The 27,443-nt window shown below is 34.0% G+C and overlaps 2 protein-coding genes across 4 annotated transcripts in view; one reads left to right on the top strand and one right to left on the bottom strand.

Annotated features, from left to right (window-relative positions):
- LOC118179302 (retinal Mueller cells isomerohydrolase-like) overlaps positions 1-7,784 on the top strand; it is a 49,072-nt gene extending 41,288 nt beyond the window's left edge. The window contains exons 9-10 of the mRNA XM_085824291.1: positions 265-379; positions 7,370-7,784. Of these exons, the coding sequence (XP_085680417.1) occupies positions 265-379; positions 7,370-7,527 (273 nt within the window). The 3' untranslated portion in view covers positions 7,528-7,784. The remainder of the gene's footprint in view (positions 1-264; positions 380-7,369) is intronic.
- A 2,673-nt stretch (positions 7,785-10,457) lies between these two features.
- LOC118203294 (endothelin-converting enzyme 1-like) overlaps positions 10,458-27,443 on the bottom strand; it is a 260,831-nt gene continuing 243,845 nt past the window's right edge. For 2 of the 3 annotated variants that reach the window (XM_085824273.1, XM_085824278.1), the window contains exons 20-22: positions 21,142-21,243; positions 13,511-13,587; positions 10,458-11,099 (exon numbers count right to left, since the gene is read on the bottom strand). In XM_085824273.1, coding sequence (XP_085680399.1) covers positions 10,997-11,099; positions 13,511-13,587; positions 21,142-21,243 — 282 coding nt within the window. In that variant the 3' untranslated portion in view covers positions 10,458-10,996. Of the gene's footprint in view, positions 11,100-13,471; positions 13,588-21,141; positions 21,244-27,443 lie in introns of all 3 variants that reach the window. The other variant, XM_085824282.1, reaches the window with a different exon arrangement.

The raw sequence follows: 27,443 nt of genomic DNA, 5'->3' as shown, positions 1-27,443 counted from the left end.
AGTGGGAAAATAACTCGATTTGGTGCAGTATGATGTACAAGTTAGAAACAATACCAAAGAAAATTTATTTCTGACCCTTAATAACGGAAATATTTAAGCTAATTCAGTAGTTTCTTAAAATAATGCTGTTACAGACTATCCTAAATATGCAACGTTATTTTTACACGTCTCCTTTAGTCTAGAGAAAAGGAAAGCAGTTCTTCTGGGAAAACAGTACATAGCCAATTACTGCTGTTACAGTTATATTATGTACCTATTTTCTAGGTTAAAGTAGACACAGAAAATCGAACAACAGTATCATGGAGTGAAAAAGGCGCTATACCTTCGGAACCTGTTTTTATTGCTGATCCCAACGTTGAAAATGTGGATGAAGACTCCGGTAAGATTTGATTTCATGTTATAAAATTTGTTTAATTTTAAGCTTTTTCCTTTGAAATGAACGAAAATATGCATTGATACGCACAAAAACGTTTACTCTTAATATAAACAACAATATGAAAACTTTTTCCAAGCAATGATCATATTTATAGTGCAATGTACCAGAAAGATCCAATTTTGAGGATACGTACGTACGGGTTTGTAATAAACTGAATGCACAAGTCCGATGAAAAGTGAATAAAATTGATTGTTATCACAACAAATAAATCAGAATGCCGAAATTTCCTCAGAAATATTCGTACAATATCGCAATATCCGATTATATTTTAAACTACTCAAACATTGAATAGAACTCAATTCAAAATACTGAGAAAGCTAATCCTATCTCACCTTGAATTCGCTACAGTCAATAACAGCACTAACTAAACAACTGAACTGGGATGTTTTCTTCCGGCTTTTATAAGCCTTTTAATCATGCAAGAAAACATTATGGTAATTTTTATTTCTCGAGTTTTTTGAAAAGCAAAAGCAATTACGAGATATATATTTATTAAATGCGCGTGCTCCTGTATTTTAACTTTTCCGGCGTAGCTTTTTCTTCAAATAAGTCTTGTCCTGCATTGCATGGGGATATAAAACAATTTTAATAACAATTCTACTAAAAATAGCAAACTAAATACAAAAACCGTAACAATGCGTTGCGTTTAGGTGGAGACGCACATCAAGGCTACAGTGTGAGAGGGGGTTCCATCATGCGGACACCATACAGCAGAACGCATCGCAGCGGTACGTGTGCTCCATTCAGTAGCTGTGGGAATGCTTGCTAAAGAAAGTTCAGATAGGTTGCACCTGTCACACGTTGTCAGACGCCAAGAAAGCGTTTCCGACCGTGCATTGCTACTTGATTTTCTATCGTCTAGGTAAACTCTATCTCTCCTGAAAACCGCTTTGCTGAAACACTCTGTGTAATGTTTTGAATATGCAAATTTTGGCACAAGTTTTCTTCTTGGAACTGATGTATTTTATGATTTATTGCATTTGCTTTTAATCGAAGAAACTGAATATGAAGAATCTATATAAGTATTGGAACCCATGTAAGACTGTCTAGTTGTTATGCAATTTTAATGTTTTTATCTAGGAGTTTGATACAAGCGCGTCTTCATAGATTGGTAACTGGTCTTGGTATTTTTGGCATATAGATACGATTTTTGTATATACAGTTGTTTCGTAAGTTTTGAACTCTTTTCTGGCCCGTCCTTTGATAAGGATGGCAGTGTCGTCAGTTTACGCAAACCTGTTGATATTATCTGGCTCGTTTGCTTTGAGGTTGGAGTTAAATGTTAAATTTTATAGGAAAGGGCCTGGACAGGATCCCTTCGGACAACCTCTTTTCTGGGGTTTGGAGGTTATATCATTATGGTGCATTATTAATAAAGTTCTGTTTGGCAGGTAACTGTCAAAAAGTTGAACAGATTTGCTAGACACTGAGCTTCTTTGAGCGTTGTCATGGTAGACAAATAAATATTAATCTCATAAACATTATCTTGAGCTTCCTTTTGATAGATATAAAGGTTGCATTACCTATCACTGTTATTATATTAGTATTACAATGCTTAGATATTTAACAAGTACTAGCGGACAAGTCCGCCAGATAAGCGGGCTGCGGCCAAAGCAAAATTTATAAATTCTATGTGCATCAGAAAAGAAAATGGCTCTAGTGTAGAATTGGGTGCAATTTTGATGAGCGACATTTTTTTAAAAAGTTTGGCGATGAAACCTCACTTCTGGTTACCATGATAGTTTTAACTGTGTTTTAGCTTCCTGATTTTATTTAAATGAAAATGGATTGATGTGTACATGGACAAATTTAAGGCAGTGCGCAATGCCTAGTTTGTGCAATTCTAGGATGTTTTTTAAGTGAAAACAGATCGCTGTGTACATTTACACAGAGTTTATGCAATTCTTTGACTTCTTATTTTGGTTTTGTGTAGCGGTCATCTTGAAATTGTGCCTTCCTGGAGCCGATCTTGGAGTCAAAAAAGAATCGCCAAAAAAACAAGGGGCACCCAATTGTGTAAACTTTACCAAGAAAATGTATAAAAGCATTTCAGTATGAAATGTTTCAGCTTTATTTTGGCTTGATTAACAATTTTCGGCTGTACAAAAAATAATATCTTACCAATGTTGTTGTACAGACATTCTGTGTGACTATAATACTGGTACTCTGTGTACTGCTGTTTAACTCTGAATACTTGATCAGCATAAGGAAAGAAATTTACGGAAGTCATCTGTCCTAAGTTAGGATTTAATGTACTGATATTAATGAGACCAGCAACTCTTATATATATTACAATGTTTCTGTTTGATGGAGGAACGCCATCTGCAATCTTAAAACAACTGAAACTTCATTTTCCTTCGGAGCGTTGTAATGTCGTCTGTGCTTACCTGTAACAAAACTTTCGCCCTTGATGTATACATGGTTAGCAGCTGCAGTTCAGCACCTTGCTGTTGTAGAGCTCCTTCTTCAAACTTTTTTTTTCAGCATCTTGTAGGCTTCCGCTTATGGATTCACATTAATTAAAATTACATCAAATTGTGTCAGCAGTTCGGCATTCAGAGCAACATTTCCAAGTATACTCATTCTCTGTCTGAAGGCTTGAACCCTAATCTAAAATATGCAGCTGGGCATACTGTTCTTTATCAGGATGACGGATGAAGGTGGTTTGCTAGATGATATATGGCACTATGAATTCTAAAACAACAGGGAGACCTGATCCTTTAGGCATTTCTAAGATATTGGCACCCAAGGAAGCAAAACTAAGAAGATAGTTATAAATACATATGTTATCAAAAACATCTTGAGAAAATTGGTGGTTCCCATTCATTAAATTACCCCATTATTCTGGATATCTTCTTTCAGATTCTACAGTTTTCCAATTGTGATAGGCAGTGCACGTATCGTCCGTGTTCCTTTCTCTCGAAAGGAAGAGTCCTCTGCAGGGATCGCAGCAAGCTTCCATTGAATCGATACTGTATTGCTCAACTTAAACTTCGAATCTACATCTTCCTTCATTGTGAAGAGTGCGACGTGAGTGTCATGCTGTACTCATGCGAAGCCTGTCTTCTCGTATAGCTATTGTTTCTTCATATCAGACTTGCCTGTTATATGAAGCGTCTTGCGTTCGTTCGTTTAATGGCATCCTGTTCTAACTCTTCCACTCGAATTTGACTCTGACTTGTGGCTTTGGTCTACTTGCAGCTTCTTCTCTCTCTTCATCACGCATATTCTGTTGACGTTCCACTTGTCTGATGAGCCTCCTACTTGTTTCTGATTTAGTTTCTTGAGCACGCAAACGTTTTTGGTTTCCTGTTTGTCTGCCGAGCCTCCTACTCTTTTCTGCTTCCATTTCTTGAATTTCTGCTTCTTTGATAATTCTCCTATTGGTTTCTTCTTCAGTTGCTTCGCGCCCACCAGCGGCCGAGCGGTAAAATCGCTGAACACTGGTAGTTTTGCCCGAGCTTCGAATCCCGCGAACGTGCTGGCTGCATGGGCGTTTTCGTGGTTTTCCCGATGTGTAACGTGTATACGAACCAGTTTCCCTTAGAAAGTTCTCCACGAAGGCATCCCTCCCCTTAGGCAAGATAGCCCTCGAGACTTTGCCGTAATTAAATAACCTAACCTATCTTCAGTTGCTTCAGCGCGTAAATTTTCTCCTTGATGTGCTTGCCTGCTGAGTTTCTTAGCCGTTTCTTCAGTTTCTTGGGTACGTAAATTTTTTTGTCGTTGTACTTACCTGGTGAGTCTCCTAGCCGTTTCCTCTTCAGTTTTCTTGAGCACGGAAATTTTCTTCTTGTTGTGCTTGCCTGCTCAGGCTCCTAGTAATTTCTTCTTCATTTTTTTATAGCTCGCCGTAACTTTTGTGCTTCAGATCTTTGCCTTTTTAATGCATCTCCCTTAATGCCTCTTTTTCATTTATGCATTTTAATAATTTAAAAAACAAATAGCACTGTTTTGAAATAATAATTAAACTAAAATACATTGCATACCTACAAAGGTTTAACCTGTAAAAAGAAATTAAATACTTGTAAATAAATTATTAAAATGCACTGAAAAATTCGAAATAAAATGAACTATTAATTTGATGTACTTTACACGAAGTTGCTAGCTGTGGCCAAAGCAAAATTTATAAGTTCTATGTAGAAACAAAACGCATCAACACATTTCAGGGTTGTAGTGTAGAATTGGGTGTCCCTTCGATTGGCGATAAATTTTGTTCAATTTTGGTGATGAAACCCCCATTTCTGGTTACCATGTTAGTTTTAACTTGGTTTTACCTTCCTGACTTTATGGTAAAGGGATAGTGCCCACATCCCCGTCACTTATCACTTAAGTGAAAATAGATCGATGTGTACATGGACAAAGTCAAGGCAGTACGCATTGCCAAGTTTGTGCAATTCTCTGATGTTTTTTTAAGTGAAAATAGATCGAAGTGTATGTGGACATCGAATCTGCAATTCTTTGACTTCCTATTTTGGTTTTGTGTAGTGGTCATCTTGAAATTGTGCCTTCTTGACACTGATCATGGCATAAAAAAAAGAATCGCCAAAAAACAAGCGGCATACAGTTGTAAACTTTTACCCATTTCAGTATGAATGAAATCATTTCACTGTTTCTAAGCAACAACCAATTCGTAAGAAATTATTTTGTTGCCAAACCAGGAAACAAAAGAATTTCAGATCGCGTATGACGTCATGATTTAAATTTAATGTAATGTAATAGCTTTTTCTTAGTTATCAATAACATAATTAACGTGGTAATAACATATCGTGTCAGTTATCGTAATCTGAGACAAAACAGTTGCCAACAGCTAGTTATTTATTTAAAATGCTGATATTAACGAAATATTTTCGACGTACAATGACGTCACATGCAATTACACGCTTTTTTTCAACGCCAAATTATGACATTATATAATAATAATATATTTAATGTTTGGCAATGCTATTTTTATTTTATATTTTCCAAAATATTTAAGTTTTATTAACAAATTTTGCGACTTGAAAGCGATCAAAGGCAACACTTCGAAATAAAACAGATTTTTGTCTCCAGCGTGCGCGGTTATTGCCACTCGGAAGAAATGGGTGCTAAAATTATCGTTGTCGGTGTTTTGAATTAATATCTCGGCTGATTAAAGTCGTACGAAAATGACAATGGTCGAAATGGCTTTACACGAATTTTTGGAATCCGGGGGAGGAGGGGGTACATCCCTCGAAACTCAACTCTCCGCCGTTCCGGAGAAGATTATGCTACAAATAAACAAACAGACGGACGTGCATAAAATTTAATAGTATAGATGGTGAAATATTTGAGCGCTGTTTTGATGGACGTACCTCCGGAACAAAATTATATTTTCTGACACAACTTTGAAATGCATAATTTTTATGCATGGAAATAATTAGCAATTTTATTTTAAAACAAAAAATGCTCTTTATTTACCGAAAAATACTAAAAAATGATATAAAACATGGCTTTGATATTATTAGGGTTCACAGCATACAGATAAAAATAAATAAGTAATTAACATAAAAAAATACATTTTTTTCCTTGATTGATGTTTCTGCAAGTCTGATTTAATCGCAGAACAGTGTTGCACATGTCATCTTTATTTGCATATTATTTTTAATTTTTTAAATAATTAATTACGTTATGATTTTTCTTCTCTTTTTGATGTACTTAGGCAAACTCAAATCATGAGCTCAGTTGTTGAATTTAAATTGTTGCAATGTCTTTTCTGCATATCAGTGTCATCTTAATTTCTCTATACATCCATTTCCGAGTCGTTAGCAATGAAAGAAAACAAATTATACTTTATTTTAACACATAATTAGTATTTAGTGATCGTGGATTTTTTTTTTCGAAATCAATGCCGAACGACATAATTTCAGCACCTGTGGGTGGGAAACTTTACTTGAAGCATTATCTTTACTTTATTTATGTAATACACTTGATTAGATTTTTTTCAGTTGTTTTCGTGTTATAATTAAATCATCCAAACATACTTTCCGGTTTCAAAGAATTTCAGTCTTTAGTTATGGTGGGGTGGTCATAGAGAATATGACTGTCGGAGATGTTCAGAACCGTTTCTGAAGATTTCAGTCTTTTGTTATGTTGGTCATCAGAGAGAATATGACTGTCGAAGGTGTTCAGAACCAGTGTTCAAAATGTTCTGTACCAATCTTTATGATGTTCCCAGAAATAATGTCCAATTTTAGAGGTGCTCGTTAAGAAAGGTTTTATTTATTATCGAAATATACGTTGTGTTGTGGAACTTATTTATAGTAATTAAAGTTAAGTCATGAAATGCTGTAGTTTTTAAAGAAATGTAATTTTTACTATCGGATAGAATCGCTGTATTTTGCTCAGTTTCAGTTTTATGCTCTGGCAATAGTTTATCAGGTATTTCATAAATATTAAGTACAATATTCCACTGAATAGCTTTTTTTTTTTTTTTTTTTTTTTTTCATAAGCTATGCTTTTCCACCCTAGTATTTATTTTACACTATTTTCTAAAAGGTGATCCATTTCAAATTTTCGAAATAGTTAAATTTCAATGTGCTCTAAATGCATAATAATTATGTACGGTAAACGACAAAAGTGCCCAAAATTGCCAAATTTTACACATAAGGAAACTGAGGTACTTTATACTGTGTATTTTATTTGTCATAAATTCAGTATATGAACTGTTTTTAAACATGCTAAAATGACTTTTTGTTCTTTTATGTATATTTACATTTTGGATTTTGTACATAAATAAATATTTTATTTACGTATTCCCTTAACATACGTGTTCAAATTTACTCATTTATTTTATATGCTATAATCAGATGTTTATTTTTCAATCACTTTTTAAGTATGATTAATAAAAATAAGAGATACATTCAAAAGGTGAGATACATGCGTAATCTAAAAAGTAATTTTTTTTCCTTCTAGGTATTATATTAGCCTCTCTTCTATATAGAGATGACGAAACCAAGGTTTCCATGTTAGTTTTAAGCGCCAAAACAATGAAAGAAATTGGGAGAGTCACCTTCTCTACGGGTGCTTCTGTGCCGGGTGACTTTCATGGTACATTTATACCCAAGGCTTAAAATATGTATCCCTTGACTGCTTGTGTTTCCATATTAAAAAGTGCCTGCTTTTCGTTTCCTACAATTTTCCTGAGGACCAATAGTGAGAAAAATGTGGCTATTGAAACTTTTCTCAGTCTTTGCATAAGTAATATTCAAATTTTATGAATATGTATCAAATTTTGATAATGCTTCTGTAATTTTTTTAAAGTTTTGTAAGTTACAACTTTTTGGTTGTTTCAATAAAATGATTTGATATATTTTTATGTAAAATGAAATATACTTCGTATGATTTCCTCTAAAATGTGATAAGCAAATCTTCAACAAAATTCCACTTGAACAAGATTTCTTTGGAAAAGATCCCCGAAGTCATGAAGACCTTTCCAATATGCTTAGTTTCAACCTTTGCACGCCTCGTATCCTAAGATATTTATAACTGCACCTACTTCTTTTTTACAAATGTCATCAAACGGAAGTATTCATTTTCAATGAATTCTATTTCATAATAAAGTTAAGGAAAATACTGCTGATAGGTTGATCAACAAAACTTAATTCTTCGATTCTTCTAACTAGTTAAAAGTTTTTAAACTCCGAGGTCATTTAGTGTTAAGTATCCCCGGATGTTTCGATATTAAAGACATTTATAGTATATTAGGCTTTCCATTTTTCATACCCCACTATGTTGCATTGTTTCACTAACGAGCTATTTATCATTTATGCGGCTGACAAAATTCCTAGTTCTCACAAACATTGCCATTCGGCGTAACATACGTTCATTAATTTATCCTTCAAATTAAAATTATATATTGTGTAATTAAGAGAACAATTTAAATGCAATTCAAGTGTTTCTGTGGTTTATTATAGGTTTTAAGGATGCTCTAAAGGATGTGATTTAATATATATCTATCCTATCTATATTTTCGTGCGTAAGCCGAAAACTTTTAGCAATGTTTTTACCACTGAATTTCGTAGGTCAGCTTATATATGAGTTAAATGATTAATAAATAATTTGATTACAAAAATAATATTATAGATTAAGTAATTGAATATATATATGTATTATTTAATTCTAATATATATTTATGAAATTCGCATCTGACTCAGAATATTCTAGCGAATTTTGAATATGCTTCCCTCTGCTAGAGGCACCTGTCTCATAAATACTACCATTTTCAGTTCCGTCCATAGCATTGCTTAGCAAAAATCAGAATTCTTTGTTTAAAACTAATTAAACATATAACCCTTTTGTTCGGTTTATTTAAAAAACTGAGAATTTAATCTTAAAAGCGAGAATGCAAGTGAAAGGGGTAGGGGATGTTGTGATTACTTGAGAATAGGTACCGCACCTAGAAACCTAAAAGAAAGTCCTTTGCTTAAGGCTTTGCCAAATTTTTGCAGCAAATCTTACTAGTTGCTTTCGAGTGGGTTATATTTTAGAAATATACGATATTTCAAGTGATTTATAGATAACCGATCATTTTTTAACTGAACCATTATTGCTATAAGTTAATGGTGTTTTAACACTTATTGCTTAAGTCTTTTATGACAGAGTTTTAACAGCTCTATCTTCTCTAAGGACGATAATGCAATACGAAAATTACCTGTAATGATGACTCATATCCTAAAATTATTCCAAAGAATGCACTAGGTTTCATGGGCGAGACACAAATTGCCTTGCCAAAAGCGTAGTCATGTTTAGACAAGCCGACTAAAATGCCATGTTTATTCATGTAGACACCAAAACTCCTGTACCATTTTATATCCTTAATTATTTGAAATTCGTGTTGTATTAGAATTTTTCAGTATACTGTTATTTGATGTTCGCATCAAAATCATTTAGAATTTTTCCCCTGCGTGTTTAGAGCATCGTTTCTCAAATTGTGGGTCGCGGACCCAGTTGGGCTTGCAAAGCGTAATGTTGGGGTCGCGAAAATTTAATTCTGATGCATGAATTTAAAGAAGGTAAATTAATGAGACTCTTAAAGAAATCATATCAATTGGGATTAATGAGATTTATCACTTACAATATAAATCCCAAAAGGAATTTATTGAGCTGTCGGGTGATTCAATTCAAATTTAAAATTTGAGTTTCTATAAATATCTTGATTGAATTATGGATCGGAGATAGAACTGAATTTCCAACAATTTCTGAAATGGCATTAAATGCTCTTCTACTATTCAAGAACCACGTATAAGGCGTCCCAATAAAAGCTCCGGATTGAATATGCCAATTAAATACTTTTATTTTCAGAAAATGAAAATATTTTAACGTACTTACAAAAGGTAAGTATCCGGATTGAAGAATAAAAAATAATGTTTGGCGTATGTTTTTTACGACTTGCTCTGCAGTACCGTTCACTCTCAATGAAATTCATTTTTTCACATATCTGCCTATCGGGTGGTTAATGACAAGTTCAGTTTACTCTTTAAGTGGTTTTATTGTTTCGCTTTAAATTCGGATTTTTAGGGACTTGCAAGAACACTATTACGCAAAATAGCGATATTTTTTAATAAATGAACTGGATGTAGAGTGTGGTAATTTAATGTCTTCAGTCAAATCTGTGCTCCCAAATTTTTTTATCACTCTGCGAACTGCTGTTTCATTTCCACGTCCAAAGATTATACGAAGTTTTCTAACATAACATTCTTCAATCCTTACAATGAAATTTCACAGTCAAAACTCGTTGTTCCTTCGGGTAATGCTTCATGTCGACTAAGCTGCAAGGAAGCTGCGAAATGAAGTAATAATAATAAAATGCCAGTGTTACCGGTTCGGTACCAAGTATTCTTTCAGTCATATTAAATCCGGTGCTTTTATTGAGATCCGGTGCTTATGTGAAATGTTTTTTCTCAGCTTTAATGCTTATTAAATTCAAATATTGTTCAATGCTAAAAACGCTGAAGACGCTTTACGCCCAGCAGCATTGAATATTGCACCAAGCTTTAATTTTTGATGCAGCAAAAAAAAAAACACATCTGTCTCATTCAAACGTGATTTTGTTTCATTAATTTTTGAATATTTAAAACAAATCCTGGAATTACTTCTTTTTATAATATATGCATGCTGTTTAACAAAGAAATAAATTACTTATGAAAAAATATTTATTTTTATATCTTTATTTGTCTTTATTAATTCTATATTTAATACCAGGGATCGCGAAAAAATCTCGATGATTTTTTTCACGATCCCTGGTAAATAGTCATGAATAAAGAGTCTTAAATCACGAATCAAAAGTCTTAAGAAGTGCTGTTTTAGGCCATACACAGCTTCTATATTTCACTAATTTAGATCCTACATTGCACTAATCTAGAAGTGCTAAAGAGGAACAGAACTCTAGACTTGTGTAGCACGGCTAGACCAGGACGGCCTGTAATAACAACAAAAGAGTACAATATCTTATACATTCGATATGTTTTCAGAGAATTTAAGAACAGAAATATACAGTGGTATTTCTGTATAGGGGAGGAAAATTCCATGTCCGTCTGTTTTTCAGTCGAAATAAGCACATTTGTGAATGGGATTCATGCCGCTGCCCCCAGAGCAGTTGAAAACCTTCGAAAATCGTTCGGAATTCTGGAGTATATTTAACACCCTGAAAACAGAAAATTTTCGTTATATAGTTAGTTACCTGTCTTATATTTAGAAGAGAAATGTTTGTGCATTTGAAGTTAGGAATTAAAAATGTTTTTTGTCCAATAACATTACAAAGCAAGATTTTTTTAATATTTATCTCTGAGGAACAATTCTTAAAAATAAAACTTTCCTTTACTTACCAAAAGAAAATGCACATTTAAGTGCAAAGTAGTTGTACAGAAACAGTTCTAACATAGAAAAAAAATGTTTCAAAAGCGTATATTCACCGTCCTCTTCGTAAACTTATTCGGCATAAATAATCATTATTCCTCGCGATATTCTGCGTTTAAATAGTTTTAGAATCATTCGGTTATATCGATGCAGGAAGGTGAAAATTTCGCCGGGATTCGAACTCCGGACCTCCCGAATACGCGTCCACCGCACTTCCAGTACGAAGACACGCGGAAGGGAGGGAGAAAATACCTTACATTACTTCCTCTTTTAAAGGGCGATTGAAGATTTAGGGATTAAGTCGCCAAATCCTGATGGTGACGAATTATCATCCACCAACTTTTAGTTCTGGCGCCACTTGTAGAGTCTTTTAGAATTTTTCGATAGCAGGAGACTGAAGAAATCCGCAATGCTCTCACGGGATATGAATTCTGTGCCTGAGAGGCATGCAGAAAGGAGTGAGAACATAATTTATAAGGTAAACAAAGAATATCTGGATTAAATTAAGTTTAATATGGCAAGACTCACTAGGCTGTCTCTTTAAAGGGAAAGGATGCTTTTCTTGAGGATTTTCTATAGGAAGCTGACGTGTTTACGCTATTCATTTACGTAACTACGAAAACACCTAACTAACCACTAACTATTAAACATCTAACTAGTTCGTTTGACGGAATTCCAAGCCAGCTCGAACTATCAGTGTTCAGCAGTCTTACCAACTCGCCAATGGTAGCTTAATTTAATTGAACATCATTTTAACGCCTACTTATAGAAATAGCTTGGCAGAGAATTAATACAGAGTGAGCAACGGAAAAAATTAACAACGTATTCTATTTGTATGTTGATCATTCTGATTTTATTAGACATTCTTTCATGTAAATATAAATCCAATAAAACCAAAATTATAAGAAAAGAATTTTGGAAACTTTGGAGAAAACTAGGATTTTAAAACATTTACCTCGTAATTTTGGTTAACATCTGCTTTCCCTGTTACTCGACTCATGATGCTGCAATAGTTGCTTCTTTTCTTCATTATCTTTTTTATTTTTATTTCGACTATCAACCCGCCAGCGTTCGAATGGTAAATTTGCTGAACACTAGTAGTTAGATCTAGTAGAACAGTAGTCGGGTTCGATTGTAGGATATAGAGCTGTTTGCACGGCCTTTTCATGATTTTCTCCATGTATAACGACGATACGTCAGTTTCCTTTAAAAAATCCTCCATGAAGGCATCGCTTAACCAGGTAGCCCTAGCATGCTTTGTTATAATCAAACAAACCAAGCTATTTCGCTTATATAAAAGATGCATTTGCAGCGTTTGGCTCGAGAATATTTTTGCGTCGTCAGAAAAGACTTCGTGGTCTTTCTTGAAATGCAGATTCTTTCTTTAGTTATATATTGAGTTATATATAATTATTATATTATTAGTTATATATCGAATATTTTAGTTATATATTGAATTTGAGTAATGGAGCCCTTTCTTAAAAAACGTAAGTTTGTTTATTGCTGAAAGATAAAAAATTACTGATACAGACTATCAGCATTAAGCAAAACCATCTATAGTAAATAAAAAATTAAAGCAAAATTTGTGCTTAACAGCAATAATAGTTACCTATGAAATGAACTCTGCAAAAACCGAAAAGTTCTAAACGACTTCTTTTTTTTTATGCAAGTTTGAACTTAATGACATTCTCGTTTTTAAGTTTTCTTTATAAATAGTTTTCTTCATTTCTCTTTATAACTTAGTCTCGTTATTTCTAATGATGATTATTCTTCTGATATTTACAATGTATTCTTTTTGTTTTGAATTTTCATTTCGTTACTAAAACCAAATTAACTTTCTCTTCTGATAAGCTGCTTGAAAATATAAATTAATTACATTAATATTTATTCCTTCCTTCTTCTTGTGGTTTTTAACTGCTGTCGAATTAATTGTGATTTCCAACTAATATGCATGTCATCCTCGATGTTACTCGGGAAGTTGTCTTAACTCGATATTACTCGGAGTTCTTTGTACATATTAAAATTCTTGAAAAAAGGATACACCAATTTCAATTTGAAACTTAAACTGCCTGAATGTAAGTAAGAATCAAATCCGGTTTACGTTTTGAAATTATTACGTAAATATTCTATTCTATTACGCAAATAAGAATCTGCCTGAACCTGAAACTGCATTTCTTTTCTTTATGTTGTTATCCTTACCGAGCATCTGGCGGTGCGTGGGAGTCATGCATGTAGTGATGAAGTTCAGTTTCCGGGCTACGAACTGAACACCACATCTGTAAGAAAAAGAATTTTTTTAAAATAATCCGTCAAATGCAAAGACGTTACATAAGAATAAGTAGCCGGATGCATCCAAAATATTTAAAGTTATGATTATACCTAGGCCCGGTTGAAGTAATTTTGCCCCCCCCCCTCCACGTAAGTTGGGAATTTAAAAGAAACCCAATAGAGTTTCTTCTAAAACTGTATTATCCTAGAGAATGTTTCTTTTAAATTTATCGCCATTAATCATTTTATTTTAAAAATAAGAATTGTAAGCACTTATATAATATATTTCATATGTTACACAGAATTAAATCTAAAATTGTTTTATCTCTTCCATTGATTTCCTCCGTGTTTAAAATTGATTGAATGAATGTGTTCCCCCAAGAACTCATATTATACTTACAAGCTCTTATTGCACTATTATTTGCGTTTTTTTTTTTTTTTTTTTTTTTTTTTTTTTGTTGTTCTTTAAATTATTTGAAATTTCCTTTGATTGAACCTTTTTTTTATTAGATTCGGTTTTCCCGAGCTTTGTTTGTTTTATTTTGCATTTCATTATATTCTTCAAACTCCCAATCGCACTGTAATCTTGCCTTTGCTTTGAATATTTACCTAATGTTTTTTCCCATCGTGATGTTTTCTTCTACAAATCGACCTTATACTTTCTCTTTACGATCCGACTTATAACACGGATACAATCTTCATTCAACAAAGACATGCGCAGATAAAAACTGCGTGGATCGGAAATTCATAATGGATAGATATGTTGTCTTAAATAATGAAATATGGTTATTCCCGTCCGAGATCCAATTCATTTATTTCAAAAATAGTCCACATACAAAATCCTGTGTTCGTAAACATAACGTGTACAATAATACGCTAGTAAAATTCTGTCTATGGAAAAGACATCTAAATTCTATATTTGCTGTCAATCGAACCTGAGAATAGTTATGTACTAGAAAGCATATCATCTGCCAAAGAATATAATTATCTCGTTTCTGCAGGTGGTATTTTATAAATAGCACTATGAATATTATCGAGAAAAAGCAATTGAACTGGAAACAAAACTTGAGGACAAAATACGAGTACGATATCTAAATTTCTCTTTAAAACTACAAGAGTTCACATCTTAATCTTTTGTGGCATTCGGAAGGGATTCCGATTTCGGCATATTTCGAGAACCTGAAAATTGCAATAACCAGAATTCTTGAACCCTAATTACTCCATTGATTACTAAGCAAAAAGAAAATTCTAGGCTGTTAGTATATTCCATCATTTACAACACTGTAAGAAAGTAAATAAAAAAACGAAAACGAGTTTTCGAATAATGATGATGATTTGTCAGGACTGAGTTAATTGTTAAGCAATGTAAGCAGGTACTCATAGGGCTCCAGGGGAAAAGACGACAACACATTTTTTTTTCTGGCAAAATTGTGGAGTCAGAGTTTATCCCCCTTTTCTTTTGTCTCTTTCAAAGTCAACAAAGTTTTCGAAGAATGAAATATGGGGGTCTTGGTTCTGAGCTTAACTAAAGCATTAGTTAATTTTAATCAAGCTTTCCTTTTTATTTTTGAGGAAGGGGGTGCAGAATTGTCAACGGGTAGAGGCATTATGTTTTTTCGGAGCAGGAAACTAGTTATACGTGCTATAAGTTTCATCACAAAACAAGCAAAGCGTAATGAAATAATTCCTTATATCACCAGACACCTATCAGCGGCCGAGCGGTAAAGTTGCTAAACATCGGTAGTTTGGCCTGAATTCGATTCCAGACGATTCGATTTCTTTGATTTCCCTTTGTGTAAAGTAGATACCAGCTAGTTTCCCTAAGTTCTCTAAGAAGCCATCATTTTCCTTACGCAGATAGCCCTCGAGTGCTTTCCATTAAAATCAAATAAACCAAACCCAAATATTATCGCAACTGGAGGGTTTGCCAAACAGACGTCAGTTAAGTCGTACTTTGTTTGGACAAGTGCATCGGAGATTGCGTGAGGCAGAAGCTTTCCAAGTAAGTAGCCACCTCGGTCGAGAACGCACTACACACACACTTATCGTAGAGAAAGTGAACTCTACGATACGAGAATTGGATACGAACCCGCAAACACGTCTTAGAACAACCGAATGCGTTTTATATGTACATGGTTCCACCGTTATACGAATACTGAACGAAGGCACACTACACCCTTACCACGTCCAAATAGTACAGGCTCTATGTGATGACGATTATCCTCAATGCGTTGTACTTGCATGCTGGTATTCGCACAAACGGATTCATCGGTACCGATGAAGCCTCTTTTACACGGGACGATATCTCGAGCTTACACAACAAGCACATGTAAGCTAATTGTAACCCCAAACCCTCTCCCGCTGTCCCTAAAACAGGCACGTACGTATTAACATATTCTAGATTAGGAGAGCCGTTGTTAATGGATGTCTACCCAGAAGGATATAGGAAATAACCTACAGCGAGTTATCTGTAATTTAGCAATTATTATTTCGATAATTTAGAGTACAAAAGTATTGCTTCGGTGAGATATTAATTTTTACTTATGCTTTTTATATTATAAGCCTAGTTCATAATCATTCATCTCTTTTTCTTCCACAATGTCGTCGCAATATAATTTGTGTAGGTACTTACTGCGCAGATTTGCAGTCAGTGTACAAAAGATTACTCAATGCGAAAAAGTCTTGCCTAACTGTGGGTGTTGCGGGGGCCCACTAAACCCACATCTGGCCAACTGGCAGACTCTGAACTTACTCCACATTTCTTATGCTTTTTATATTATAAGCCTAGTTCATAATCATTCATCTCTTTTGTTTCAACCCAATAATTCTGTTTGTCGAACTATTCAGTGTACCTGCGTGCTTAAAATTATTGGGTTGAAACAAAATTGATGGCCGTTTATGTTGTGTTTAAAATTACGCGGTAAAAATAAAATGTATTGGCATAATGTTTTGTGTTATTCGAAAGAGAATCTTTCCCTCTACGAGATGGCGTATTTGACTTTTTTTTTTTTTTTTTTTTTTTTTTTTGTCTGAGCTAATTTTTGTTATTTTTCAAATCATTAAAATGTCGACATCATAATCATTAAAATGTCGACATCATGATCATTAAAATCAAGTCGACAAAAGTAAGCATTTTCGACACCTTCTTTTTTGCGTTTAATCAAGGCGCCAATGCTGCAGAAGCGGCCCGAGAGATTTGCGAAGATCTCGTGATTTGTGAAGATATGGAGAAAGTGAAATGAATTAGTGATAAATGAATTCATTAATGAATTTCAATGAATTAGTAATAGTGAGAAAGTGCAAGAAATTGGTTTGCAAATTCAAAAGTGGAAATTTCGACCTCGAAGACGCCGCTCGTTCCGGACGACCAAATGAGTTCGATGAAGAGCGTTTGAATCAACTTCTGCACGAAGACGCGCGTCTAACCACTCGAGAATTAGCCGAACGAATGGGTTGTAGCCAAATGACATCTTGTGTATATGGGAAAAGTCCAAAAAACTCGAATATTATTGACTAATTTATTGTTTTGTTAAAATAAATATTTTTAAATTAAAAAAAGGCCATTACTTAGGCCTTTTTTTAATTTAAATACAATAATACAGGAAACAGGCTTTAGAAAGTTTGACCATTCTTTGATTATCTTTTAATTTAGATCTATTAAATTTATGGTTGATATTTTCAGGAACCTATAAATAATTATTGTGTTATAGAATAAAGAAAATATGAAATTTGCTATTATCGGTTTCATCAATAGACCTTTTTTCTTTCTCCTCCGGGAAAACAAACGGGACATGTAATAAGTAATGTCTACGGTAAAATAAAAGCTCTTTTCGAAAAGGTTAAATTTTGTGGCCAAATTATATAGCATATTATAGGACCTCTATTAAATAAATATTAGATTAAGACACAATAACACGCCGAACAAATACTAATTCAGAAGTGAAACAACAAAAAATTTATAGGATTCCTTGCCAGTGCGGTTTAATTTATATTGGCCAAACTAAGAGAGCCTTAAAATTTCGCGTCAAAGAACATGAGGCATATGTTAGAAAAAAAGGAAACACAGAAGTCTTCTGTTGCTCAACATTGTTGGTCCGAAAACCACACTTTCAGTTTTTCTGCTGCCAAAATTATTCAAAAAACATCTTCCATTGGAGAACTGGATTTTCTAGAGGCATTTCACATTCATAAAAATCTTTCTGTTCTAGTTAACGATCCTAATTCCAATCCAAATTTGCCTTCGGCCTTTAAAGAAATTATGTTTTAGTTCTTGTTTCACCAACAGATGGCGCCACTTGCTTATTCTTGTCCAGGCTATCTTATCTTATCTAAACATTATTTCCTATCTTGTTCATTTGCGGTTTTGCAGCTAAAGATGATGGTTCGGTAAAACCATCGAAACTAGTCCTGTGAAAATTTTGTAAATTAACGCTGATTTTTGTTGTTTGACTTCTGAATTAGTATTTGTTCGGCGTGTTATTGTGTCTTAATTATAGAAGCCCCAAACAGGCTTACATTTTGCTTTCTTTTTTGCACGTGGTGTGCCGCCATTTTGTGATTGTAGGAGTTTCGGTGAGTACATTTTTGCAATTTTCAAGTTATGTTTATGTTTTGTACATTTGGATATTGTGCTTTGCTTGTCTGATTTCATGCATTTTGCTTACAACATTTTGTTTTCTATTCATTTCAGTGAGGGATTTTTCTGCTATTTTGTGTGTACTTTATTATTGCTCAGTTAATTTAGTTTGATTTTCTGCATTGTTTATCATGCCTTCATCCGTTAATCGTTTCACTAAATTACGCCTGAAACGGCAAAAATTCCTGAATCATCTTGACTTTTTACTTAAATGTAAATGTAAAAAATTGATCCCCAATTTTATTCAAATCAAATCTAATCAAAAACCTTCGAGTCGCGTTTCAAGAATTCTGTTAAATTGCAAACTTGCCTTACTTCGGTCCGTGATAAGGGATACACGTCAACAATTGTCCAAAATTGAACATGAACTCTATAAGCTTCATCTGGAACTCGCTAAAACATATCCAAAATTCACTGCCCTTGAACAAAAGTCTTGGTCTAGAACGGAGAATGCAGTTAACCGTCATAAAAACACCCTTGCAGTTAAATTCGAAAAACTTCTTTTACAGTCTTCCAGTTCAAGTAGTTCAAAAAATCTTCCCATTGTAAACATCAAGCCAATAGTTAATATTTCTAATGTTAGTCTTTCAGAAGAACAAGAGAGAATTCTAAAATATAATTTTAACTTCTCACAAACCTGTAAACCCTCGATTCCAAAGATTTTGGCTCCTATCGAAAAAGCTTTCAAGTTCAGTAAAGTTTCAGATTCACAGAAAGAAATGATTAGGCATCTTATCGCTCATAATGTGAAATTCAATAATAAACCTTTGAAACCAAATCTAACTGCGAGAGAAAGAGCTACAATGCGCGAGATTCATTCTAACCCGGATATTGTCATTTCAAAGGCCGACAAAGGTGGCCAGATAGTCGTCATGGATAAGAACACTTACATCGATGGTGTCACTAAACTCTTAAACGAAGGACCATATAATCCGATCCCTAAAGATCCTTCACCTTCGGACTTATCCAAAATAAAAACTGCGATCAAATCTTCGCAAATCATTTCAAGCAACTTAAAACATTCGCTTATCCCATCTGTTGCGAATTGTGCCAGATTATATGCTCTTCCCAAAATTCATAAAAGTGGTATTCCTTTCCGCCCTATTGTATCAAATTTAGGTACTGCCTCGTATCCATTAGCTAAATATTTAGTTTCTAGATTTTCCACTCTATTAGACAATAACATTTACACCATAAAAAATTCAATAGAGTTTGTAAAAAAGGTTAAAAACATTTCTCCTCGTAATTTACTCATGGTTTCTTTTGATGTAAAATCATTATTCACCAATGTCCCAGTGGAGGGTGCATTAAGATGTCTAGAAACCAGACTTCACGAATTTCATTTCTCTTGCATCGAAATTGATGAGCTAATTTCTCTCACTCAACTCTGTTTGAAACAAACACATTTTGTTTTCCAAAATAAATATTACAAGCAAACTGAGGGATTAGCCATGGGAAGCCCCCTCAGTCCCATCCTGGCTGATATCTACATGCATTATTATGAATCAAAATTGTTTGAAACTTTAAACTTCCCGGCATGGTTCCGCTACGTAGACGATACTTTTACCCTGTTTGAAGGTAATAAAGATGATTTAAATAGAGTTCTTTCAACAATGAATTCTATTGATCCTGCTATTCAGTTCACTTTTGAACTTGAGACTTGCAATTCTCTTCCGTTTCTCGACATTCTGGTCACACGTAACACATCCAACTTCAGTACTACAGTTTACCGTAAACCTTCATCGGTTTGCCTTCCACCACACTTTAAATCATGTCATCCGACTAAACAAAAGTTAGCTTCATTTTATTCCTATGTTTTCCGTGCTCTTCAAGTTTGCTCCTCCAAACTAGCCCTTGATGAAGAACTAAATTATTTAAAAGCAATAGCTATTGACAGGGGCTTTTCACCCAACATTATTAATCAAGCAGTTAAAAAATTCTCATCTCAACACACTAAAAGTTACACTCTTATTTTAGGAGATTATAAAAATTCTGTTGTCATTCCCTTCTTTCCATCAATTAGCTATAAAGTTGCACATATTTTGCAGAAATTTAACTTTCGGGTTGTTTACTCTCCCATCAATAAAATTCCAACTTCTATACTCAAGGACCCCATTCCGGATATGAATTCCTGGGGTATTTATAGGATTCCTTGCCAGTGCGGTTTAATTTACATTGGCCAAACTAAGAGAGCCTTAAAATTTCGCGTCAAAGAACATGAGGCATATGTTAGAAAAAAAGGAAACACAGAAGTCTTCTGTTGCTCAACATTGTTGGTCCGAAAATCACACTTTCAATTTTTCTGCTGCCAAAATTATTCAAAAAACATCTTCCATTGGAGAACTGGATTTTCTAGAGGCATTTCACATTCATAAAAATCTTTCTGTTCTAGTTAACGATCCTAATTCCAATCCAAATTTGCCTTCGGCTTTTAGAGAAATTATGTTTTAGTTCTGGTTTCGCCAACAGATGGCGCCACTTGCTTATTCTTGTCCTGGCTTTCTTATCTTATCTAAACATTATTTCCTATCTTGTTCATTTGCGGTTTTGCAGCTGAAGATGATGGTTCGGTAAAACCATCGAAACTAGTCCTGTGAAAATTTTGTAAATTAACGCTGATTTTTGTTGTTTGACTTCTGAATTAAATATTAGATTATTAAGGAATATTTCCAAATTGAAATGTTTAAAAATTAGGCAAAAATGCAGCCTTAGTTTTGGCGATGAATAAGACTTATCGCGCTCGAAATCAACAGAGCTTCATTGACAATCTACGCCAAATTAAGGTTGCTTTCCGCCTAACTTAAAAATCTTACCCTGGCTTGTTTGCCTTCTGTATAAGAAGAATTCTTTGTTGCTTTTTGTGCATTTCTGCATCTATGCTTAAGCAATCGGATTCAAATTGTTCAAATGCAAAAAATCAACTCACTTGTGCTAAACTAATATATAAAAGTTGGTTCGTCGTATAATTCAATTCTGGAAGTAAGGGTTCCATTCGTGCACTCATCTGATCTAACTTTCTTTCCACAATCTGTAAAAGAAGGATATCTGTTAAATTTTGTCAGGTTAAAAAATGGTATTAATTGTTCTTACTGACTGGAAAATTTACCTCGTTGTTACTAATGTTTAGTCTGAATAAAATATATCGGGTTTAGTCAATTACAATATTTTAAATAACACTAAGAGCATTTGTTGGGAAACCAGCTAAAATATTTCTTTTCCTCACTAGATGGCTCTAGTGCCTCCAGGAGTGAGAGGTTGGCATGCCTTTTTTTTTTTTTTTTTTGTTTGCATGCTTGTTAGAATTTCGTTTTTTTTCTCTCTGATACAAGTATGTAGGGAAAATCGATTTAGGCCGTTTCGCCCCTCTTTTGTATTTTTACAGCTAGGAGAAAATAAAAGGAAATAAACAATGTGTGCTGTAGTATTCAAGAATAGCAACTAAATGCGTATTTTCCATCAATGTTTCTATGTGATGTGTACGTCGTGTTGTGAAAGTGCCAGCAAAATAAAAGTTTGGGTCATCTACAGTAGTTTTTAGTACCACATGAAGAGCATTTTTGCTGCTCACACACCATCACTATAAGATATTTATCATGCCCTGTCAATAACAACGAGGTAATTGTTTTCATACTTATTTATGTAAAATACAATTATCATCGAACCTGCCTTAACTCAGTGGATTCTGACACCCTTTCTCAGTAATTCACAATTTATTACATTAATTTATGGCGTCCGCGACAAAATGTATTCTCCTGAAGATACCTAGATAAAATTAACTCCCAGAAACTTCGAAAAAGATACTGAAAATCGGAAAATACACTGGTTATCACAAATTAAGGAAAAATCACAAAAATAGCGATAACTCCCTCAAAAGTAAGCCAAACCATGTAAAACTTGAATATGTTGCCAAGTAAGAGTAGCTGAGTAAAATTGTAATATGTAAATTAGTGGCGCTGCATTCGGAATACGTCATCTGCGAAGAGAATGAAAGTCCATGTTTAAGAGCAAGCCCACATATTTCTCTGTGATAGTGACATCAGAAATCTGAGATAGCCAATTCGTAACAATGACCTCCAGGCATCATTTGCCTGAAGAACTGCGATGGAGAGCCATTGGAAGACTAGAGGCAGGATAAAGTCAAACAGAAGTGGCCAGATGGCTAAATGTGAGTCCTTCTGTGGTATATACTTTGGAGGTGATTTCAAAACACAGATTCGGCCTCTAGGAGGTTTAGCCAAGGACGGCCAACTGCTACGACGAGCGCTGATGACCGATATTTGACATAATGTGCACGCAGGAATAGAACCGTTACTCCGACTCTTCTTAAATCCTCCCTTGCTACAGCCACCGGAAGGTCGTTGTCAACGTCAACTGTGCGTAGAATGTTTCACGAAGGTGGTCTGTATGCGAGACGATAAGCCATTTGCGTGCCGCTCACGTCACGCCATAGGAGGGACCGTTTGCAGTAGGCACGACAACATGTCCACTAGACGCTTGATCAGTGGAGGTATGTTCTGTTTACGGATGAGTCCAGTTTTAGCCTAGAAAGCAATAGTAGGCGTTATTTGATATGGAGAGAAACTGGAACCCGTTATCATCCGTCAAACATCCGTTAAAGAGATGCATACGAAAGGGGCAGTGTCTGTGTTTGGAGTGGCAGCTCCTTGGTTGGACGCACAGACCTCCATGTCTTTCCAACGGAAACCGTGAATGCTCCGGTTTATACAGATGACATCCTTGATGCTTATGTGCGCCCATGTGCGGGAGAAATAGGTGATGTTTTCCTGATACAGAACGATAACTCAAGACCACACAGGGCTCGCATCGTAGATGATTATCTTCAACAGAAAACAATTATGCGCATGGAGTGGCCAGCTCAATCCTCGGACTTGAATCCTATCGAGCACTTTTGGGATTATTTAGAAAGACTTTAGCTGCTCTCAGTCTGCCTCCTCAGACCCTTGCCGCGCTTGCAACAGCTTTGCAAGAGCAATGGCTCTCGCTTCCTTTGGAACTGATAGACCGCATAATTGAAAGCATCACGCATCACTTTATGTGCTGTATTGCTTCTAGAGGCGACCATATTCTCTCTTGAAGGTACTTTTCCTATAGTAAACTGACACTCGATTTCTTCATTTTATACATGTGCTGATTTCTATACTACCATAATTGTCTGGTAATTTATTTTTATGTTATTTGATACCTTACTATGTGTTGTATATTGTGGATAAGTTTCATAAAATTCTACATGTAACTTTTTTGAGTAATCGTGATTTTTGTGATTTTTCCTTAATTTATGATAACCAGTGTGTGATATCATCCCTCTCTTCATCCACCGCCTCATAGAGGAATAACTCCATCTTCTTGTATTTTAAACATTTATTTCACAAACACAAAACTAATTTTAATAACTGAAATACATATATATATTAAGTAATACAAGTTAATTTCGTTCTCCTTAATGGCTCCCACGAGCCTTCCGTATGACCTCTCTGTCGGTCTCCCTCTTGGAAACTAAAACTTTTGGCGCCTTCAGATTAAGAGCCAGCGCCCTCTATACATCTTGTTGGTTGGCGTAACCCATACATCACACAGTGTATTAAAGTTCAGCTGAGAAATAGATTCTGAAAAGAATGTGAGGCAATTCTTGTTCAGAAATCGAAAGAATTCAAGTTATGCAGACTGACGATGTAGTACTGATTGAGCTAAACAACTAAAAGGGACTTAATTGGCCGTAGGCAAAGTCATAAACATCCTTCTAAGTAGAAAAGACTGCGCACAAGTACCGGAAGTAAGAACCATCTTGGAAAACTTCTGTACATCCGCTTTTTAAAGTTTACCCCCTATTTTATTTTTGTGTTTAACTTTAGGCTTCCAACATAAATTAAAGGTGGTTGAATGTTAGGAATTCAGCTAAAATATTTCTTTCCCTCATTCGATGGCAGTAGCTGCTGCATGAGCAAAAGGAATTTAACTTTTTCTGTTGGCATGCTTGTCTAGAAATATTTTTCCCTCTCAGCTAAATAAAAATTTGGGTCTTCTATCAGGACTACTATTTCTCCTTGTCTGCTTTGCGAACATGTAAGAGTCCTGAATAGAACAGTGAGTTTAACTAAACTATGTTCTTTTTAACTGTAGAAGAGACGACGAGAAAGGGAAGGGTTTAACTACCCTTTATTCTTCACAATTTACAGGTGCTCTTGCACTTCGGGATACAAAGACGACCAGTTGTGGTCTGAACATAATAAGAACTACAACTAAATAAATTTAAATGAGAGCTAAACTCGAATACTTTACACAGACGAATAACACTAAGACTGGCCTTTTAGATTTTTACGTATGTAGTACGCAAATTGCAAGAAAACTACTATACATCTTCAATATCAAGAGGACTAAACCTCTGGCCTTAAAGGCGGACAGCAACTGATTGAAAGCACGCGGGAAATAAAGTGGCTAGAAGACTCACTCTCTCTTTCTAATTCTACTTGGCGAAAAGCCACAACTTAAATACTTAACACTTTACCAACCGCTAGCGGTTCAACAGCATACGAACGTCCGACCGGCCGGCCACTCAGCCGCAGATTCTCCCTCTTCTAAATAAGTGTCAGGACAATCTGTTAAATCGTCTAAATGAAACTCTCCAGTACCATTTTTTTCGCTCATCGTGAACGGTAATTTTTTTTAAAAAAACGGTGTGAAAATGTGGGAATTTACGAAGCAACGCACTTAACGCAAGTGAGCAATGTACACTGCTCAAAAAAGAAAAGAACAAAAAAGGGCTCTATCTCCCGTTCTACTGAGCCGATTGACAAAATTCAAACTGCGTTTTTCATGTCTCGAAAGCGCGACTTAGGATATATATTATATTTATATATAGCACTAGTCTAACATAGGTATTTTGACACAAAATTGGTCTTTTTCTGATATAACATACCAATTTTTTTCCATATTTCGATTTTACGACTCAAATTATGCCAAAATGTTAAGTTTTGTGAAAATCGCACGAGTGGTTTTTAAAATATTAGCTCTCAAAATTTTAGCTCCTCAATGTTAATCAAATTTGGCAAATATTTATTAATATATCTTTTTTTATTAAACGTTTTTGATTTTTCCTTTCGCATTTCGAAATTTAGGTTCATTCCAAATAAAATTTACCCACTTTTTGTGTTTTATTTTTTTAATTTCTATTTTTAAATAATTTTTATAAATTTTTCGAAAACAATTTTGAATTATAACCTATTAAATTTTATCATCATCTTAACGTAGGTGTATTTCTAAGCACACCTGCAAAAAATTAGACTTTTTCATTCAAAATTTTCTAAGATATACACGAATTTACATATTTTCGCGTTTTGAAATTTGGCATCTTTTTCTTGAGCGATAATAACGCCAAATGTGGTTTATGAATTTTTGTTACGGTTAATTGCCACAGCTATTTTTAATCTTAAATTTGAAATAAAATTTCACGGAGAATTAATTATATGAATTTTTTCCCTAAATATTTATTAATACTATATTAAAAGCTATTTTTTAATTATAGATGATATTATTCAAATTTTTAACTATTTTTTTTTTAATTTCTCTCTTTTTCCCTTTTTTTTTAAAAAATATTTGTAAGGGTAAATTTTTATCTTCGGTGTTTTATCGTCTGCTACTTTATTTTAACTTCGTTCAAATCGAATTGTCTAAGACTGAGAACTTTCGTTTGATGTTTATTTGAATTTTATGAAAATATTTTATGACATTAACTGCATAATTTATTTCTAAACAAGCTGTTGCTTATGAAGTGGCTGAAAAAGGGCTGATACTATGATCCATATTTTTAAAGCACAGTATATTTTTATAGAAACATAAGATTTAGAATAATCATTTTTATAAAGTCAAATTATGATATAAACATACAACCCTCTAGAGACCGAATTAATGGATGTTCAATGGTTATGTAGAAATGATCTGCAGCTACTTAATGGCTGAATAAGCCAGCAGGTTCTGTGGACAAGTAAGAATAATTATATAAACGACACACAACATTCTGGATTCAATTACCAACGAGGGTACGATGTTTATTAAATGAATTTAAGAAGTTTTTAAACATAAAAAATCAACTCATTTTTTATCGTAAAATGTATTTTCATTATATCCTTAAAATTCTAATTTAGAATGTAATTGTCAAGAACTGAATTCTAATCATCAGTAATATAATAAGTAATTATTACGGTTATTAATAAATCCTTCTTATAAAGTAATTGCAAATATTTCAAAAAAACTTTCTATCTGAATGCAAATATTTTTCTATGCAAATATTTCTAATTTTATATTAATCAAGATTGCACACGATATTATTTATTTCCACTTCAGTTCTTACCGTCAGCTCTAGTAGAAGTTACAAATCAATTACAGTGTCTCACAAAAGTGATGGGACACTTGTGCTTTACAAAAGGAAACTGTAATAAAATGTATTAAAAAAAACATGTAAAAATTTTTTGTGGCTGTGTTTCATACTTAAATTTAGTAACAATTATTACATAATCTACATTTTCTCAAAATATTAAAATATTAATTTAATAAAAATACAATTGTTTATGTGAAGTATGCTCCTTCAAAATTGCTCCACATTTTAAATAAATACATTTAATTACATTATATTACATAGTACAGTTACATAGCAAATACGCGTTACACAGCTCTTCACACTACATTCTCAAAATCCACGCCAACTCTCTCTCAAATCGAAACATTTCTCACACAGTTGAGGGGTGCTACAACGCCCTCTATGTGAGATCTCAACATACTCCCCACGGATGACCGTTCAGGACATCAAACTACCTCTTACATGAAATTATTACTTAACATTATTCTTAGTAAACATATAATTTTTAGATTAAATAGTTCTTGCTTATAAATGAGTAATACTAAGCCTAATCAATATATAAATGTAAACAATGAATTACACAAAATTAATAACACAAATATGTACAATAACATTAAAACTTAGAGAACTCAATGAATATAGATGAATATCAAGTTAAAGTTCAAAATTTTTCACGATACTTAACTGTCCATTGGTAACACACACAGTTTGTGAATGGATCTCGTGTATTCACCGTCAGCAGTTTTTACTTTTACAACAAGAACTCTGTAATCATTACCTGGGTAAATTTCGGTGATATTTCCCAGGTTCCATTTTAAGGAAGGTGTGTTATCTTCCTCAATGATTACTAAGTCATT

The sequence above is a fragment of the Stegodyphus dumicola genome, chromosome 1, assembly GCF_044657685.1.
Source record: "Stegodyphus dumicola isolate Sdum_Otavi_A_Nest chromosome 1, ASM4465768v1".
NCBI classification, from domain to species: Eukaryota; Metazoa; Arthropoda; class Arachnida; order Araneae; family Eresidae; genus Stegodyphus; species Stegodyphus dumicola.
The sequence above is the reverse complement of the archived record's forward strand: the minus strand, read 5'-3'. Positions and strand labels throughout refer to the sequence as shown.